The sequence below is a fragment of the Coturnix japonica genome, chromosome 3 (assembly GCF_054131305.1).
Source record: "Coturnix japonica strain WE chromosome 3, WE-NBRP24, whole genome shotgun sequence".
Classification (NCBI taxonomy): domain Eukaryota; kingdom Metazoa; phylum Chordata; class Aves; order Galliformes; family Phasianidae; genus Coturnix; species Coturnix japonica.
Genome location: NC_140665.1, coordinates 24195913 through 24211366, shown reverse-complemented (window position 1 = coordinate 24211366; position 15454 = coordinate 24195913). Strand labels below are relative to the sequence as shown.

The following is a 15454-nucleotide window of genomic DNA, read 5'->3' as shown; positions in this document are numbered from 1 at the left end:
ACTGCTCAAACCACTAAGGCAACATGCAGCATGACTTCCCTTCTGCTGCTACCTACTAGCTTATCTTTTCTCTTGCATAATTAACACTACTTTATTTAACCATATGTCTTAAATGGGAGCATATTAAGAAAATTACAAAGAAGTCAGTTTCTATCACATTAAGCTGCTTACAAAATTTCCACGCTGACTTCAGGATAAAACCGTATATGGATGATGGTGCCCAGTACATTAAATCAAAATTAAGAGATATTATAGCACTACGTAAATTTTGAGATGAAAAGGTAAGAATTGAAGAACTGGTTCCAATGCTGTACTGAGAAGGAGAAGATCATAATCATGATGACTGCTGTACTGCACTATGGGTTATGTGAGTGCAAAACATCCCAGAAATGCCATGAAGCGCAGTCATCGTGTTGTTTTAAGGGGAAAGGATTGGCCAACTGCAGTTGTATTTCAAAATCAACATCTAGGTCAATTTTCCTGGAAACATGTCAAAGACCAGGTTTTTCAGACAGCCCAAAAGAGTATAAAATTCTAGAGCATTTGATTGTTAAATATTTACCTAGTATCAAAACTTAACAATGCTAATATGCTGCACTCCACATATAAACTAGCCATGCAGTCAAAATGAAAATAAGCATCTACTTTAGAAATAGTAAAAAAACAAAACAAAAAACCTAGCTATGTTTTTTTGGTTTTGTTTTTATCGAAAACACACACATAAGGAGTATATTGACATCAAGTTCATACATTTCCTTTATGCTTTTTTTCCTTGCGTGATGTTTTACTAATACTACTATGAGAGAGTGATTTAAAAACCTTAAAAAGAAAAAAAATCCTTATCAGTGCTCGTTTCCCATATTACACACTACTGCCTGTACCTACCTGCTAGCAAAACAAATTTTACGGTTCAAAGTAGCCTAAGCCACCAAACTCTATTCTTTATTGTTTGATTGTGTTTTTGCTTTTTGTCCACACCTTTAAGTGTATTCTTTAATGTAAGATAACTAAAAATAATCCTGCTATTGTCAAGCCTAGAGAAGAGAAGGTTAACTTCTGAAGAGGATTTAACTGAGGATTTAACTCCAGCAGATGAAGAAGATGGAGCCAGGTTTTTCTCAGCAGTACCCAATGAAAGAAAAAAATGCAATGATCAGAAAACAAAACACCAAATACACCATTTAAACACATGAAATTTTTTCTTTTCTTTTCTTAAACACCAGCATCACTTACAAGTGGATATTTAGTCCACAAGACCAGACTAAAGTTAGACTAAAATTAAAACAGCATAAGAAGTATATATGTAATAGTGTGGATGCTAGGTCACAAATACCAGATATTTCAATCTGCAAGTGAGTTTCTACTGGACTGATATCTTTCTACTATCTGCTGATGTACACAAATCTGTAATCTCTAAGTGGCTGCTACAGCTTCTCAGATCTTGTCCTTTGAAACTAGTAGACAAAGAATTATTGCCACACGACAGGATAAAAATTGGTTATTTAAGCATTATCTTATTTGAATGGAATGTAAAATGGTGTTGCAATTATCTTTGCTAGAATGTAATTGACACTGTGTTATCAAAAAACAAACAAACAAACAAAAAAACCTGGAATAGATCATCACGAGGCCCCAAGATTCTCCTAACAGGTACTTTTGCTACTTTAAGTAAGACCCCCCATCCAAATCATGCTTCAGTATCAGCAGCATTATACTTTCAAGAATTTTAAATCCACAAAATCAAGCAAGACTCCTTAGAGAACCTAAGGTTATGGGTCATTCCTGACAAGTACTCACAAACTTTGCAAAAAAAACAACCTATAGATTATTCTGACACAAGAATGGGATGAAGTTCAATAAAAGCAACTGCAAGGTCCTGCACTTTGTCCACAAAAAGCCCAGGCAATGCTACAGGCTAGGTGCAGAGTGGCTGGAAAACTATGGAAGAAAAGGACTTGGTGGTCTTGGTTGACACTTGGCTGAACATGAACTAGAAGTGAGCCCAGGTAGCCAAAATAGCCAATGGCACCATGGCTTGTATAATCAACAGTGCTTCCAGCAGGAGCAGGGAGGTGATTGTCATGGCTCTGGTGAGGCCATACTTGAGTACTGCGTTCAGTTTTAGCTCCTCACTACATGGAAGAAATTGAGGCCCTGGAGAATGTCCAGAGAATGGCAATGAAACTCCTGAGGGGTCTGGAGCACCCGTCCTATAAAAAGCAGCTAAAGGAAAGGGGATTGTTTAGTCTGGAGAAGAGGGGGGTCAGAAGTGACCTTACCGGTCTCTACAACTACCTGAAAGGAGGTTGTGGCGAGGTGGATGTCAGCCTCTTCTCTCTTGTAACTAATGAAAGAACAAAAGCAAATGGCACCAGGGTTGGATGTTAGGAAAAGTTTCTTCTCTGAAGGAATGGTCAGGCAGTGGGAATGGGCTGCCCAGGGTGGTGGTCAAGTCACCAGCCCTGGAAGTGTTTAAGAAATGTTTAGATGTTATACTGAGGAATGTGTTTTAGTGGTAGGTGTATGGTTGCACTGGCTGACTTTGAAGGTCTTTTTAAACCTTGATGTTTCTGATTCAATGAAATATATAAATGTAGAAAAAAGGCTTTTTGCTCCTGAGACGCTAAACAAATCTAAGTACCCTAAACAATAGACTACATACACAAGGACAAATATACATATTCTTGCAAATGGGCAACACAAAGAGAAAAAGAGTATTTTATCATCTTCAAAAAAACTAAGTATGCTTGAGTGACTGAAAAAGCTGATGCCTTTAAGGTCAAGAACAACTCTTCTTTCACCTAAAGCAGACTGAAAAAAAATATAAACCAAGAGAATACATACTGTATCAGGGACATCAAGTTTAAAAAACATCATATGAAAAGGTTTTTTAAATGTCCTCTTAAACAAAATTGCAAATAAGAAACCACTTAGGAAAACGTTCTTAATGAAAGAGAAATAACATCTCACTAGAAACCCAGCAGGCAATGCCCAGATAACTGCAATTAAGATATAGCAGAGGGATATTCTGAGTCTGCAGGAACAGATTAATCAGATCATAATACCAATTCCATACCCAAGCAACTTCTACTGGTCCAGAACAATGAAAACCTTTACCTGCAAGTACACAGTATACCGAATTTAAAGCTGCCCTATCACAGGAGTATTTTTAAATCAGTAAGTCTGTTACAGAACCACACACAAAAAAAAATTATCTGATCTTGAAGCCTGTGAAAGCAAGCATACAGAGAAACCTGGGAAGTGTTCCTGACAGTCCAAAAGCAGCAAAGATGAGTGGAAGTTTGTGGAAGAATATCAATAAAGTGACTCTCTAACAAGATGTTAGTCAGATGTCAGTAGTGATTCACCTATCTACCACAAGATCTCTGAGAGTTATAGTTAAGCAGCTATAACCAAGACCCATTCTCTCCATAAAAATATCTTCTGAAATTCATCCATTTCTACATGAATGCAGAATTTGTAAGGGCATACACAGCACTACATATGATGTCATGGCTAATTGGAAGAAGAGATTTCCTCTTAACATTTCAGTCATTTGTTCTGTTACTTCCCAGTAGATAGCCTACTGGCACAACTGTTTCCAGAGAAGAACATTTCCAACTTGACTGTGCACTACTTAAACTCCCCAGGGTGGCTGCAAAATGGGAAGTGGAGGGATGTGAAGGCAATGAACAAACTCTGCAAAGACATACAATCAGTTGTATAAATCTTCATCTTAGGACATAAGACTATCTACTGACCACAGGAAGTTGATGTAATCTTTTCAGATTTCAGCAAAGCTTTTGATATCCTTTCACACAGCATCATTCTGGATTAAACATCTAACCAAAAGCTAGACAAGTACTCAGTACCATAGGTGAACAACTGGCTGACAAGTCAGGCTTAAGAGGTGAAAGTCCAATTTTGGGGCCAGTTCTCTTCAATGTTTTCATCAATGACAAAGATACAGAACTTGAAAGTACACTTAATAAAGCCACAGGGAAAAAAGGGAGGGAGCTGTTGACTCAAGAGCAGAGAAGACTTGCAGAGAGATCTTGGCAAAATAAAGGACTGGACAATCACCAATCCAGCAAGTGCTGGTTTCTGCTCCTGCAGTAAGGCAACTGAGGATATACATGTAGACTGGGAAATGACAGGCTGGAGCACAGCCCTACAGAAGGAGATTTGAGTGTTCTGGTTTACAGCAAGCTGAACACAAGTCAGCAGTGTACCCTGGCAGCTGAAAAGCCCAACCGCACTTTAGGGTGCCCCAGGCCTGTAGGTATAGGTGCCACAATATAAGGACATAAGTTTCCAGAGAGCATGCAAAAGAGGGCTTCAGGGATGGTGAAAGATCTGAAGGACCTGAAGGACAAGGTGTGTGAAGAGCAATGAGGTCCCTGGGTCTGTTCAGTCCAGAGCAGAGGAGAGGCCTCATGGTGGCTACAGCTTCATGGAGCAGAGGAGCAACACTGAGCTCTGCTCTCTCTGAGAGCAGCAGAGCCGGAGGGAATGGCATGGGGCTGTGCCAGGGGGCAGTGGCCATGGCACAGGCTGCCCTGGGCAGTGGGCACTGCTCTGAGTTGCACAAGTTCAAGGAGCATCCGGAGAATGCTCTCATCAAGTTTAAATTTTGGGTGGTCCCATGCAGAGCCAGGAGTTCAGCTCCATGTTCTTTGTGGGTCTCTTTCAACTCATGTCATCCTATGATTCTGTGGCTCCATTTAAGCTGGAAGTGTAAAATAGTAAATCAGCAACTCATTTCACTGCACTCACAAGCTGGAAAAGATAGTGATTTTTCCTTTTTTTTTTTTTTTTTTGTCGTCTCCTGAACTGTTTTTCCTTTTTTTTCTTTTTTTTTTTCCCAAGGGAGAAAAACTGGAAACAGCATCAAAAAATTATTTGCCTAGCAAGATTTGAGAATATGCTCTGCAATCTGGTTAGAAAAAAAGAAAACGGAAACAGAATGAATCAGGATAACATCTCTATGTCAGCCACAATCAACAGCACTCTGTTAGCATTATTCTAAGCGAGAACAGAACTTCTGTAATATATTCCTAAGTGTGAATTGAAGGATGAGAGAAACATGCTCTATTGTGCAAGTGTAGAATCATTCTTCAGTAAAAACATTGTCAAAATCTGTCAAAACTCTGTGAAGTGGAGAAATTATTTTAAAAGGTATTTATGAATCCAAGGGCTTCTTCAATGTTCCTTACATTAGTTTGCATAATCACATGTTAATTTATAAAATTGAACTGACCAATTTTTTTCCACTAATAAAAAGAAACACTTCACAACTTTAATTTCAACGTTCATCTGAAATTTAGTCAACTTATATGCAAATCTGTCAAGTTTTGCATCCATTGCATTTGTTTATACCTTCTTTATTTCTGCTTTATATCACACTATGAAATTCAAAACACTGCAGTACAAGACAAATATTAGCAGTGAAATCCTACTTCAAATTACTCTAATGGGAAAACAGAATGATGTCTACATTTCAATATCAAAATCTGCTACAGTCTGAAATACAGGCTGTCTAGCACAACTCACTCTCTTTTTCTCTCTTTTTTGTACTGGTAAACTTGATAAATATTCAGAAGTTTATATTCTGATTTTCTCTTTTAGCTAACTGTGGGAAACAGAAGGGCTCACAATATGGTAAACAAGTTGAGTAACATGATAAAGGGGGAATAAATAATCAGTAGAAAAAGGAAAAGGATTCTTTTTTTATTAGAGGATTTTAATCTTACCGTGCTACAACTAAAAACTGGTCAATCTGACGGTCTGTAAGGGGGCTATCTGGATCCCATATTTTTACTTCCAGCTTTGCCTGTTCTCTGTCATCTAATTCTCCTGTCAAAAGGTAGATGGGACAAAACACTTATTACTCACAATGTTTTTCGCTGTGTACTTCTTGAACTACTTTTAAAAGAGACATTGTACATTATTATATAGACACACATATGAAGTACTTAATAATCAGCAGTTATTCGTCTAAATTGCATACTGAAACATTTTTAAAATAAGTATCTTCCCTTAACATCAGTATTTTGTTTTAAGGAGAAATTCTTAAAAGGTACAGTATCAAAGAACTTTAATAAAATGTTATCAAGAGCTTGAAACCAAAACATAAATAACCAGTGGGAATTTTAAATTGCTTCTCAACTATATCAAAGGTAGTTTCACTTAAGTCACATTAAAATTATTTTTACACTTAACCAGCTACAGCAATTTGCAATCTGAATACAACTCTAAATTTACTACCAATTTGCAACCTGAATACAACTCTAAAACAGAAATCATTATGGAACTATGCTACCTACTACTTTTAATTACTTTTTCATCTCCTACTCTCAGCCTTTACATTAGCTGTATTATTAACATTAATCATACTCCTACAATTGCAGTGTATAGTGGCTACTTAAACCCACTTAAAAAATAATAAGGCTACAGCACAATAAAGTTACCATATACTACATAATCATTCTCTAAGCCCAAACTGTCTAAACAGGGCAATCTGCATACACACACACACAACTGAAACAACAATGGAGTTTTCAGAAATTTAATGTGCACTTTGTTCATTATTAAAAAGCACTATTCTTCCAAGCAATACACAAAGTATAAAAATGCTAAAATGATTCACATTCATATTGAAGCCTAAATCTTTTCTTCACTACTATATCAATAACTTCTACTGCAAAATGAGAAACACAAAATAGGCTGATTAAATAAGCAAGATGTAATCTACTAGCATATCTGCCTATGCACCATAGTCAACACAGTTGGAACCACAAGAAATGACAAGAGCAAGTCACCATCCACCTTTGGTATTGTAGAATATAAGCATATTCTCCCTTCAGTGAAGATGTGAGGAGTTCAAGTGCTCAGTTTCTAATGCTTCTCTCTGGCTTTTTTGAGATACTGCAAGAATAAAAAGCCTGCCTTGTCTCCTCAAAAAGTTAACCTGTGTAAGTATTTCTCATCTCTCTGAGCACAGAGAAAATAGCTTTAGTCTCTGTTATTTCTCATGACTTAATGGAAATGGATAGTCTATAAAGGCATAATATCACTAAGACGTGAAAAAGACCATACTCATAAGAGTCTGGAAGCAGACTGCAAACCAAGCACCAGTTCTTCTGAAATCCTATTAGGTACAGCACGTTTGTTTATTGCATAAATTCTGCAAGGAAAATCTGATATATATTCATCCCTGCCATAAGCACAAGTTAGAGCTGCATCATGATATTCAGCTAATGTGTCAGGAACACTCTTAGAAAAACTAATCAAATTAACTTTTTCTGATGCATTGGCAACAAAGTCTTGTCCATCTATTAGGATTTATACTTCTGTTTAAGCTAATTCAAATTCAGACCTAGAGAGAAGACTTCTAACACTCTCGAGTAGAATTTTTTGTCTATAAACTTATTCAATGGACAACACACTTGTCAATACATTCATTTATTCCATCTGTAGCAGACATATTGTGGGTGATGTTCTTTATTTTATAAATAACCTCAGAGCATTTCATTTCAATCTGTTAATATAGTTTTAAAGTACCCTTCATATTACTTAACTGTTTCATGACATCATATCCTGGAGATCTTAAATGTAGAAGCATGACAATACCCACTACTTGGATAGACCATGGTTCACAAAAAGAAAAACTTCACATAAACATAACACAGATATTCGACCAAAAAATGTCACTCTCCTGCAAAAAGATATTTAAATTGACTAACAGATGTCCTACTTCAATTAGAGGTCATTAACTTTTTTTTTTTCTTTTACTACAAAATCTTGTTTGAATTGCTGATAAAAGTAAATCCAAAACACTGCTAAATAATAGTTTGCAATGGCAATATATGTAGGTAGGATAAAAGCAACAGAACCTATACCAAAAGAATCCATATGTCATACAATGTAATTGTTGCAGTGACATTTAATATTTCAAATATGGTAGACAAGGAAGTATCCAATATATCTGTAATATGACAAAAAGCAGTTACAATATATGTTTGTTTTTATGTTTGTTTTGTTTCTGATTATTTGCCAAAATAACAGGAATTGTCACTTCAGAAGGAAGAAAATGAACCTATATAGTTTAAACTGCAGTGAAGCAGCACAGCTGAAATCTTTTCTTCAGGAACAAAAATTTCATGCATGTCCTGAACAAATCAGTTTAAAAAGATCCCACAAAATAAACAAGTAAATTTTCTTTTCAGAAGCATTCACTGAAAATCATAGAAAGAATTTAAGGAGTTTGAAGGGACCTCTGGAGATAATCTGGTCCAACTCCACCACTAAGCCAGGTTCCCTACAGTAGGTTACACAGAAAAGCATCCAGATGGATCCTGAATATCCCGAGAAGGACAATCTACAACCTCCCTTAGCAGCCTGTTTCAGTGTTCTGTAATCCTCAAAGAAATGTTTCCTCATGTTCACACGGAACTTTCAGCATTCCATTTTCTGCCAGCTGCCCCTTGTTCTACTGCTGCTCGCCACTGAAAAGAGTCTGCTCCCATCAATTCAATACCCACGCTTCACATATTTATAAACAGTGATGAGGTCCCCTCTCAGCCTTTTCTTCTCCAGGCTGAACAGATCCAGGTTACTCAGCCTTTCCTTGTAAGGCAGATGCTCCAGATCCTTAACCATTTTTGTGGCCCTCCACTGGACTCTCTCTAAAAAATTCTTGTCTTTCTTGAACTGAGGAGACCAGAACTGGATGCAGTACTCCAAAATGTGGTCTCATCAGAACAGAGGAGGACATCAACCCCCTCAACCCACTAGCCATGCTCTTTGTAATGCATTCCAGAAAAAAAAATCTCAGTGAAATCTTATTCTTTATTCTTCAGCTTTACATCTGTGAAATGGGTACAATATTTCTTAGCCATATTGCAAGGATAAGGAAAATAGTTACTCAACATACATTACCCTCCCTTAGTCCAGCACAGTGTGCAACACAATGAAATTTCTACTACTGAAATACAGGACCAGATTTAGGAGATACAGCTTTTAGCAGATTCTTGCCTGAACTGTTGGGAAGTATATTAGCTGCAGGTAATCCTACGCTTTCTTGAACACAGCTTCACATGCGATGTAACACTTCAAAAAACAGACAACTAATCACTGAAAATGAGATTTCAGAAACCACCTTCTTAATGTGACACTTAAGGCTGCTGACAAAGTTTCTTTAACTTACAGAAGAAAAATAGTATCACATTTGATTTTTTGTTCTTTTTTTTTTTTCTTTTTTGGCAGTGTTTAGCTCTGAACGAAGTCCCAGATATAAAACTTGCTTGTCTAAAGTAAAATCTAAACTTTCTCCTCCAATGAAACTTCCTTAGTTCCACTCTTAAGCAGCACAAGACATCACAAGACATCACACAACTTTTTGTGAACAACTGACAGAAGGATGGTGGGGAGAGAAAACAGGCTATAAAATTTTCAAGTAACTACCACTGAGAAAAGGAGTTTTACATTAAGGACAGGAGAAAGACATCTTTCAGACTGTTATACAAACTTTACTGACACTTCATGAGTTCAACTTTACATATACTGAATTTATTGTAAATAGCTAGACGACTTGATCTTAACCAATGGGAATCACAATCTTTCTCATAAAAGCTCTGCAGACAATTCTTATTGCTCCTTTTTAAGTTTTTTTTTTTTTTAATGACTTTTGACTGCTGCTAGTATTGACAGACAAAAATAATCCAGAAAAAGATTCAAAACCTTTTTTCCTGATCTCATTAACTTGTCTGATAGTAGCAGTAAATGCAAGCCATTAATTAGACCTTCAGATAATGTGGTCTATAATTTATAGAAATGGTATTCTAAAATTTATATGTTAAGATAACACACACAAGAACACTAGCAGTGAAAAACAGTCCACATAAAGATTACATGTATAGAGACCTCACAGGAAAGTTATGAGGAGATAGAAGCACATTCTTGGTCTCCAGTAGGCAATTTAAAACAGCTGCTGAGCATTTTTTAAGCCAGTAAGCCACATATATTCCAATTGCGTCCTACTCTCTGGAGCTGCACTCTACAGAAATTTTCAGTCATTTGTCACTTGAGAAATCCCTTCCAAATTAAACTTCCAACTCCACAGACTTTAGTGCTCTCCCAGTGCTTAGTCTTGCAGTGCTTATAAATTAGATGTTGGTGAACAAAAGACAAACCTCACAAAGCACTCAAGAGAAGCTTATTTCTAGAAATCTAGAACTTGATGAATTAAACAGAATTACTATTGGAGTCAAAACAAATTCAGCTGTGTCCAGACAGTAATAACCAATTTCTCCACAATGCTGCATCAACAATGGCAGGAATGTCTGTTCAGGGCTGGTAGAAAGGAACTCATAATATTGTCACTTTTTACAAAACCCTGCAGATCAGTACTGAAAAAGGTACTTCCATGGATCTGGGAAAACAGAGGCATAACAACCTCAAAACAGCCCACTCCCCACTTTATGGTCCTTACATTAAAGCCACATTTTAAAAAACAGTCCTTTCATTTTAACTTTTTATGGCAGTTGTAAAGGAAATGACACATTCACATACTACATAAAATCAGAAGGGCATCTTCTGGTTCAAAGGCAAGGGCAATTATGCTAGATACCTGAAATTCACCTTTACTTTGGAACCATCTTCTTGAACTCCTTTGATATCCATGAATAAACCTCAACAGTGTGAATTGCAGTAAGATTCCTGCTCTCCTGCCTGCATTTCAGCTGACGTTTTTTTCCCACTTAGCACTGTGCAGTTGTCTAACACTAGTAACTACAACATTTTTTCCTGAATTCCTGAAGGAACAATACATGAGATCATGCAGTTGTCAGGAAAACATGGTGAAAAAATTATACTATTTATAAATAAAAGCATTACCATACTGCATATAGGCATTAAAAATATTTTAAATACTTGTTTTGGGAAGAGTGATACCACAGCACACGGACACCGTGTTCTTCCAAGAGAAACAAATAAAGAAAATCCCATACCATTTCATTATAATGAAATCTGTAGTCCTGCAATTTATTTACTTTTTACATAAACAATGTTATGAATACATGCAATATCTGGCTACAGTACACTAAGGATAAAACAGGACTATTTGTTTGCATAAATTTAAACCAAATATGTAATTCAGATAAAAACTTTTTCTTTAGGATGAAATATATTTTGAATTATTCAAGTGTAAAACACATTTCATCTGCCTCTGACATTTGTTTTTCATCTCCTACAAAACAAACTTGAAAGAAAAATCATACTTTTAAATATGGTTACAGTAAAATGGCAAAGGACACAAAAACTGAACATGTAATAAGCCCATTTAGGCAAAGTTACTGAGGTAGAAAAATACAGCAAAGTCAATTAAACCCTAAGATGTTGTGACTTGAAAGGCAATTTGTAAGCTCACTGCCTGGCATTACTTTGGATAATAAGCACATACACAGCATACAATACATAAGTAGTATCTTTGTAAGGCCAACTACCACACAGAACTCATTTGATATTTGAACAGCCTCAGAGAAGTCTCCATAACCATAATAAAGATATCTTTCCAATAGCAATCACATGCAATCTTCCATATCAACACTGTACAGATCATTCATCATGGGCTTAAACCAGTATGCCAAGAGAAAATAGCAGTTTGACCATCTCCTTCAAGTTCTTGAAAAAACAAGATGCTCATAAAAAACATGAAAGGAATGGCAACAGATGTGCATCTCCTTAAGATGAAAATCATAGCTCTCTTGTTATGAACGCTAAAACTCTGACTTCTCCAAGCCTAAAACAAACTTGACAACAATAATCTTGCTTTCACAGGAGGGGAAATGAAAACAAAGAGACCTCCCTAACCATCCCCAGGCAGAAACACCTAAATAACTGCCTTCAATCTGTTGAACAGTTTTTATACGATGTAATTTCCAACACTTCTAATTTATCATTTAACTGATAACACAGAAGTTGTGAACTATCTGAGGATCAAAGTTCAGAAATGTCCAAGTACCAGATTATATAACATAAAAATACTAAACAAAGTGAAGCGACAACTTAATCAATATAGCTACTTGTTTGATTAAAATTATGCATGCAGTTAATAAACCATAAAATTATAGCAAAAGGCAAGAAATATTTTAGAACTATTAAGTAACCTAAAAGACAGATAGACATTTAGTTTCCAATCTCTTTTTACATTCCTTACAAGACTCCATAAAACACCATGTTTCATAAAGCAAAGTGTACTAATACCTAATCGGGCTTCTGTACTATATGTGACTGCAGTGCTGAAATACAGATTTCCCTTGCAGGTAAGCAAAAGTAAATGAAGTCTTTACCTAAAACAGGCAAAAAGAGTTCATTTACATGTGTTTTGTTTGTTCAGTTAATAGTAAAACTGATCAGAAGCCTACAAACATTTAATTTTTCAGCACATAAATCACACAGCTGTCAAGAAAGAGACTAGTAAGAAAGATATAAGTGATATTACAACCCTTTAAGAGTTTGACACAACATTGTAAAAGAGTATTTTACTACTTTAGATAACCATGGATTTGACATTTTACTTACATAAACATTATTTCACACTGTGTTTGATAACAATAAAAAGTAATCTACAAATCATACATGAAATAACCATATTTAAACTTGTTAATGATCAAGAAACAGCTCCTTCTGAAGAAAATATCACAGAAAAGCTTTTGATGTTTTCAACCAAGAGTAACTTCATTTAAGAACAAAATATTATTGAGAGCACCTAAAAAGAAACTTCATTTTGGTGTATTTATTGCCTTTGTCAAGATTCATCACATCTACTCTTAAACACCCTCTAATCTATTAAGGTAACTATGTTCAGGTGAGATGAATCACATGTCAGCATTATTTCTGTGCTTTGATCATAAAAGAAATCCTACTGAGTTAGCAGAACCGTACCTTTTATATTTTGCATTCTACTGCAGTTCCCATAAGCAGGAACTCCTGAATCCAGCTGTTGCATTCTTTATTCCAGATATATTCTGATAAAATTGCTTACTTTGGTGAAATAGAAAATTGTCATCATATATTTGAATCAATGACCCACAAAGACCTCCCTGCTTCTGGCTTACTCTGACTAAGTTAAGCAGAGAAAGTTCAGAGGCTACTACCCTCTACAACCTCCTTTCTGGCTAATGGTTTTATGCTAATTCTCAGGACCAGCTCATGTTTTAACAAGAGAAAAAACACATTTTTAAAGGCTATTGCTTGCTCTGTAACCTGAATCACAGAGAAGGCACATGTAAAGCTTCTTAGCATATTATCATTTGCATAATCAAAGTGCACGGAAGATTTTTGGTTAAGTATTAATGCTGTTATCTTCACATTAGTGTCTGAACTTGCTGATCTTTGGGTGTTCCCTTATGTTTCTAGTCTGAGATTTGCTAAATGCTCAAGGTGCTGTCTCAAGGCTTAATAGAAAATTCAGGTGGTATTAAGCATGCTAATATCAGCAGTGACCGAATATGTACTAAGAATTTATTCACTACTCAGCACCTTTACAAGAGGAAAGAGAGGTTCCTCTTAAAACAAAACAAATCCAAACTTATCACAAAGGAGAGCAATACAGAGCTTGGTATATAACACAGAGCTAAAAAAAAAAAATCTGTCAAGGTTTAGAACAATTTGAACATACTCAGAACAATTTATGAAAGTATGTTAAATAATAGTAATCATTATGAAGATAAAGCTAATAGTTGATTGTTTAGGGGTTGGTTTTTTGGGGTGTGTGTGTATTTTTTGTTGGTTGTTTTTTTTTTTTTTTCCCAAGGATGTAGTGTATGTTTTGGTTATTCACTTAACTTTGAAGTTACTGATCAGAGACAATTGGTAGCTGCACCAAAACCCATCTACAGCAAAGAACCAGGCACCTTGCTCCTGCACTGTACAGAAGAGATGCTTGATATAAGAAGCACTTTGCTCAAATGACTGTTTCAGCCCTCTGAGGTAAGCATTGTACAAAGGAGAAGAATGTTATTCCACAACAGAAACAGATTTGAAAATAAACAACTATTATACTGACAGAAAAAGCACTTGAACATGTGGTTAAAAGAGAAAAGGCCTTATTTAGTATCACTCTCATAAGAAATTAAATCAGTAGTGTATAATCTCATGTTCTCCAATACAATAAGAGCAACTAAAAAGACATGCAATCTTCAAACTGGAGCACATGACATAGGGGGAGAGGGAAAGGTTTCACTCAACCACCACATTATTCCTTACTTGACTTACTGTAGTTTTACTCAAAGATGCTTACAATAGAAGTAGTATTAGACTGTTGAAATCTGGTCTGGTCTTTATGCAAAACTATAGTATTTACTAAGTATAACTCACAACTACGAATAAAAGCAGTGTAGATACAAAGTTTAGATATTTTAAATTTATTATGATGAAATTTTAACATAGCTTGTATTTGTTTATTGTAAGGGCTGCAATAGTATAGAAGATTATCCTTCTACAAATAAATTATGTTCTTCATATTCTTCTTAAGCACAAAAATTTCTAAAGTATTCCAAAACCTAGGTTAGCTTCTAAGTCTACCTAATACTGCCTTCTTTTGAACACTGTCAATTCTCAATGGCATCTTTACCCATCATGTGATTCACAGCAGACATAATTCTGCACTCTAGCTCATCAAGCAACCATTTGTATTCTTCCTATATTTGTATCCCTGTGTCATATTTCCAAAATGTTTTTTAAAACACTCTCAAAATAAAAGGATTTCTCTCTTCAATATGACTTCCTATGGTACTCATACCTAAGAAATCCACGCTTCAATAACAGTTTTTAAGCACTCCCTCTACTTATTCCTCTTACATGCATAAGCAACTCAGTCTTTGTGACTTCCAGGCATCCAATTGAAGATATCTGCAACTTAATTTATCGGCATTAAGCAGCTGTATTTTCAAAGTATTAAGCCATACCTTCTTTACTTTGCATCTCCCTGAAAACTCTACCTCTAAAATAGTAATTTTGCTAGGTGACATCCTGAAACAACTCATAAGACATCAGCAACAGGCAAAGGGAGATGAGAGGCAGAAAAAATGTTGATGGAAAAACCAAGCTATATAGGGAAGCAACAGCAGGATGTTTATAAGAAAATTTGAGATTCTATGACTAACCACTACTTAACTTACTCATACTTACGTTGAAATATGTCTTAAACTATAATTGAAAACATTACTCTTTAATTTGATCATAGGTCGAATAATCAACTATAATTGAAGTATACTTGAACTGGAAGACAAAATATACGCATACTTCATAATACTTCAATGGTTTTGATTGGCAAAATACTATTCAAATTCATATAAACTGAACTGAAATTGTCCAGCATTTCTGCAAATCTGATCCCATGTTTTAATCTAGTATCCAGAATTATGATTCCAGCTTGTACTGGGAACCCAAA

The 15454-nt window shown here is 35.7% G+C and overlaps 1 protein-coding gene across 6 annotated transcripts in view; it reads right to left on the bottom strand.

Moving 5' to 3' along the window:
- MTA3 (metastasis associated 1 family member 3) overlaps positions 1-15454 on the bottom strand; it is a 130210-nt gene that overhangs the window by 66480 nt on the left and 48276 nt on the right. For all 6 annotated transcript variants that reach the window (XM_085543028.1, XM_085543027.1, XM_085543026.1 and 3 more), the window contains one exon: positions 5754-5856. In XM_085543028.1, the coding sequence (XP_085399154.1) occupies positions 5754-5856 (103 nt within the window). The remainder of the gene's footprint in view (positions 1-5753; positions 5857-15454) is intronic.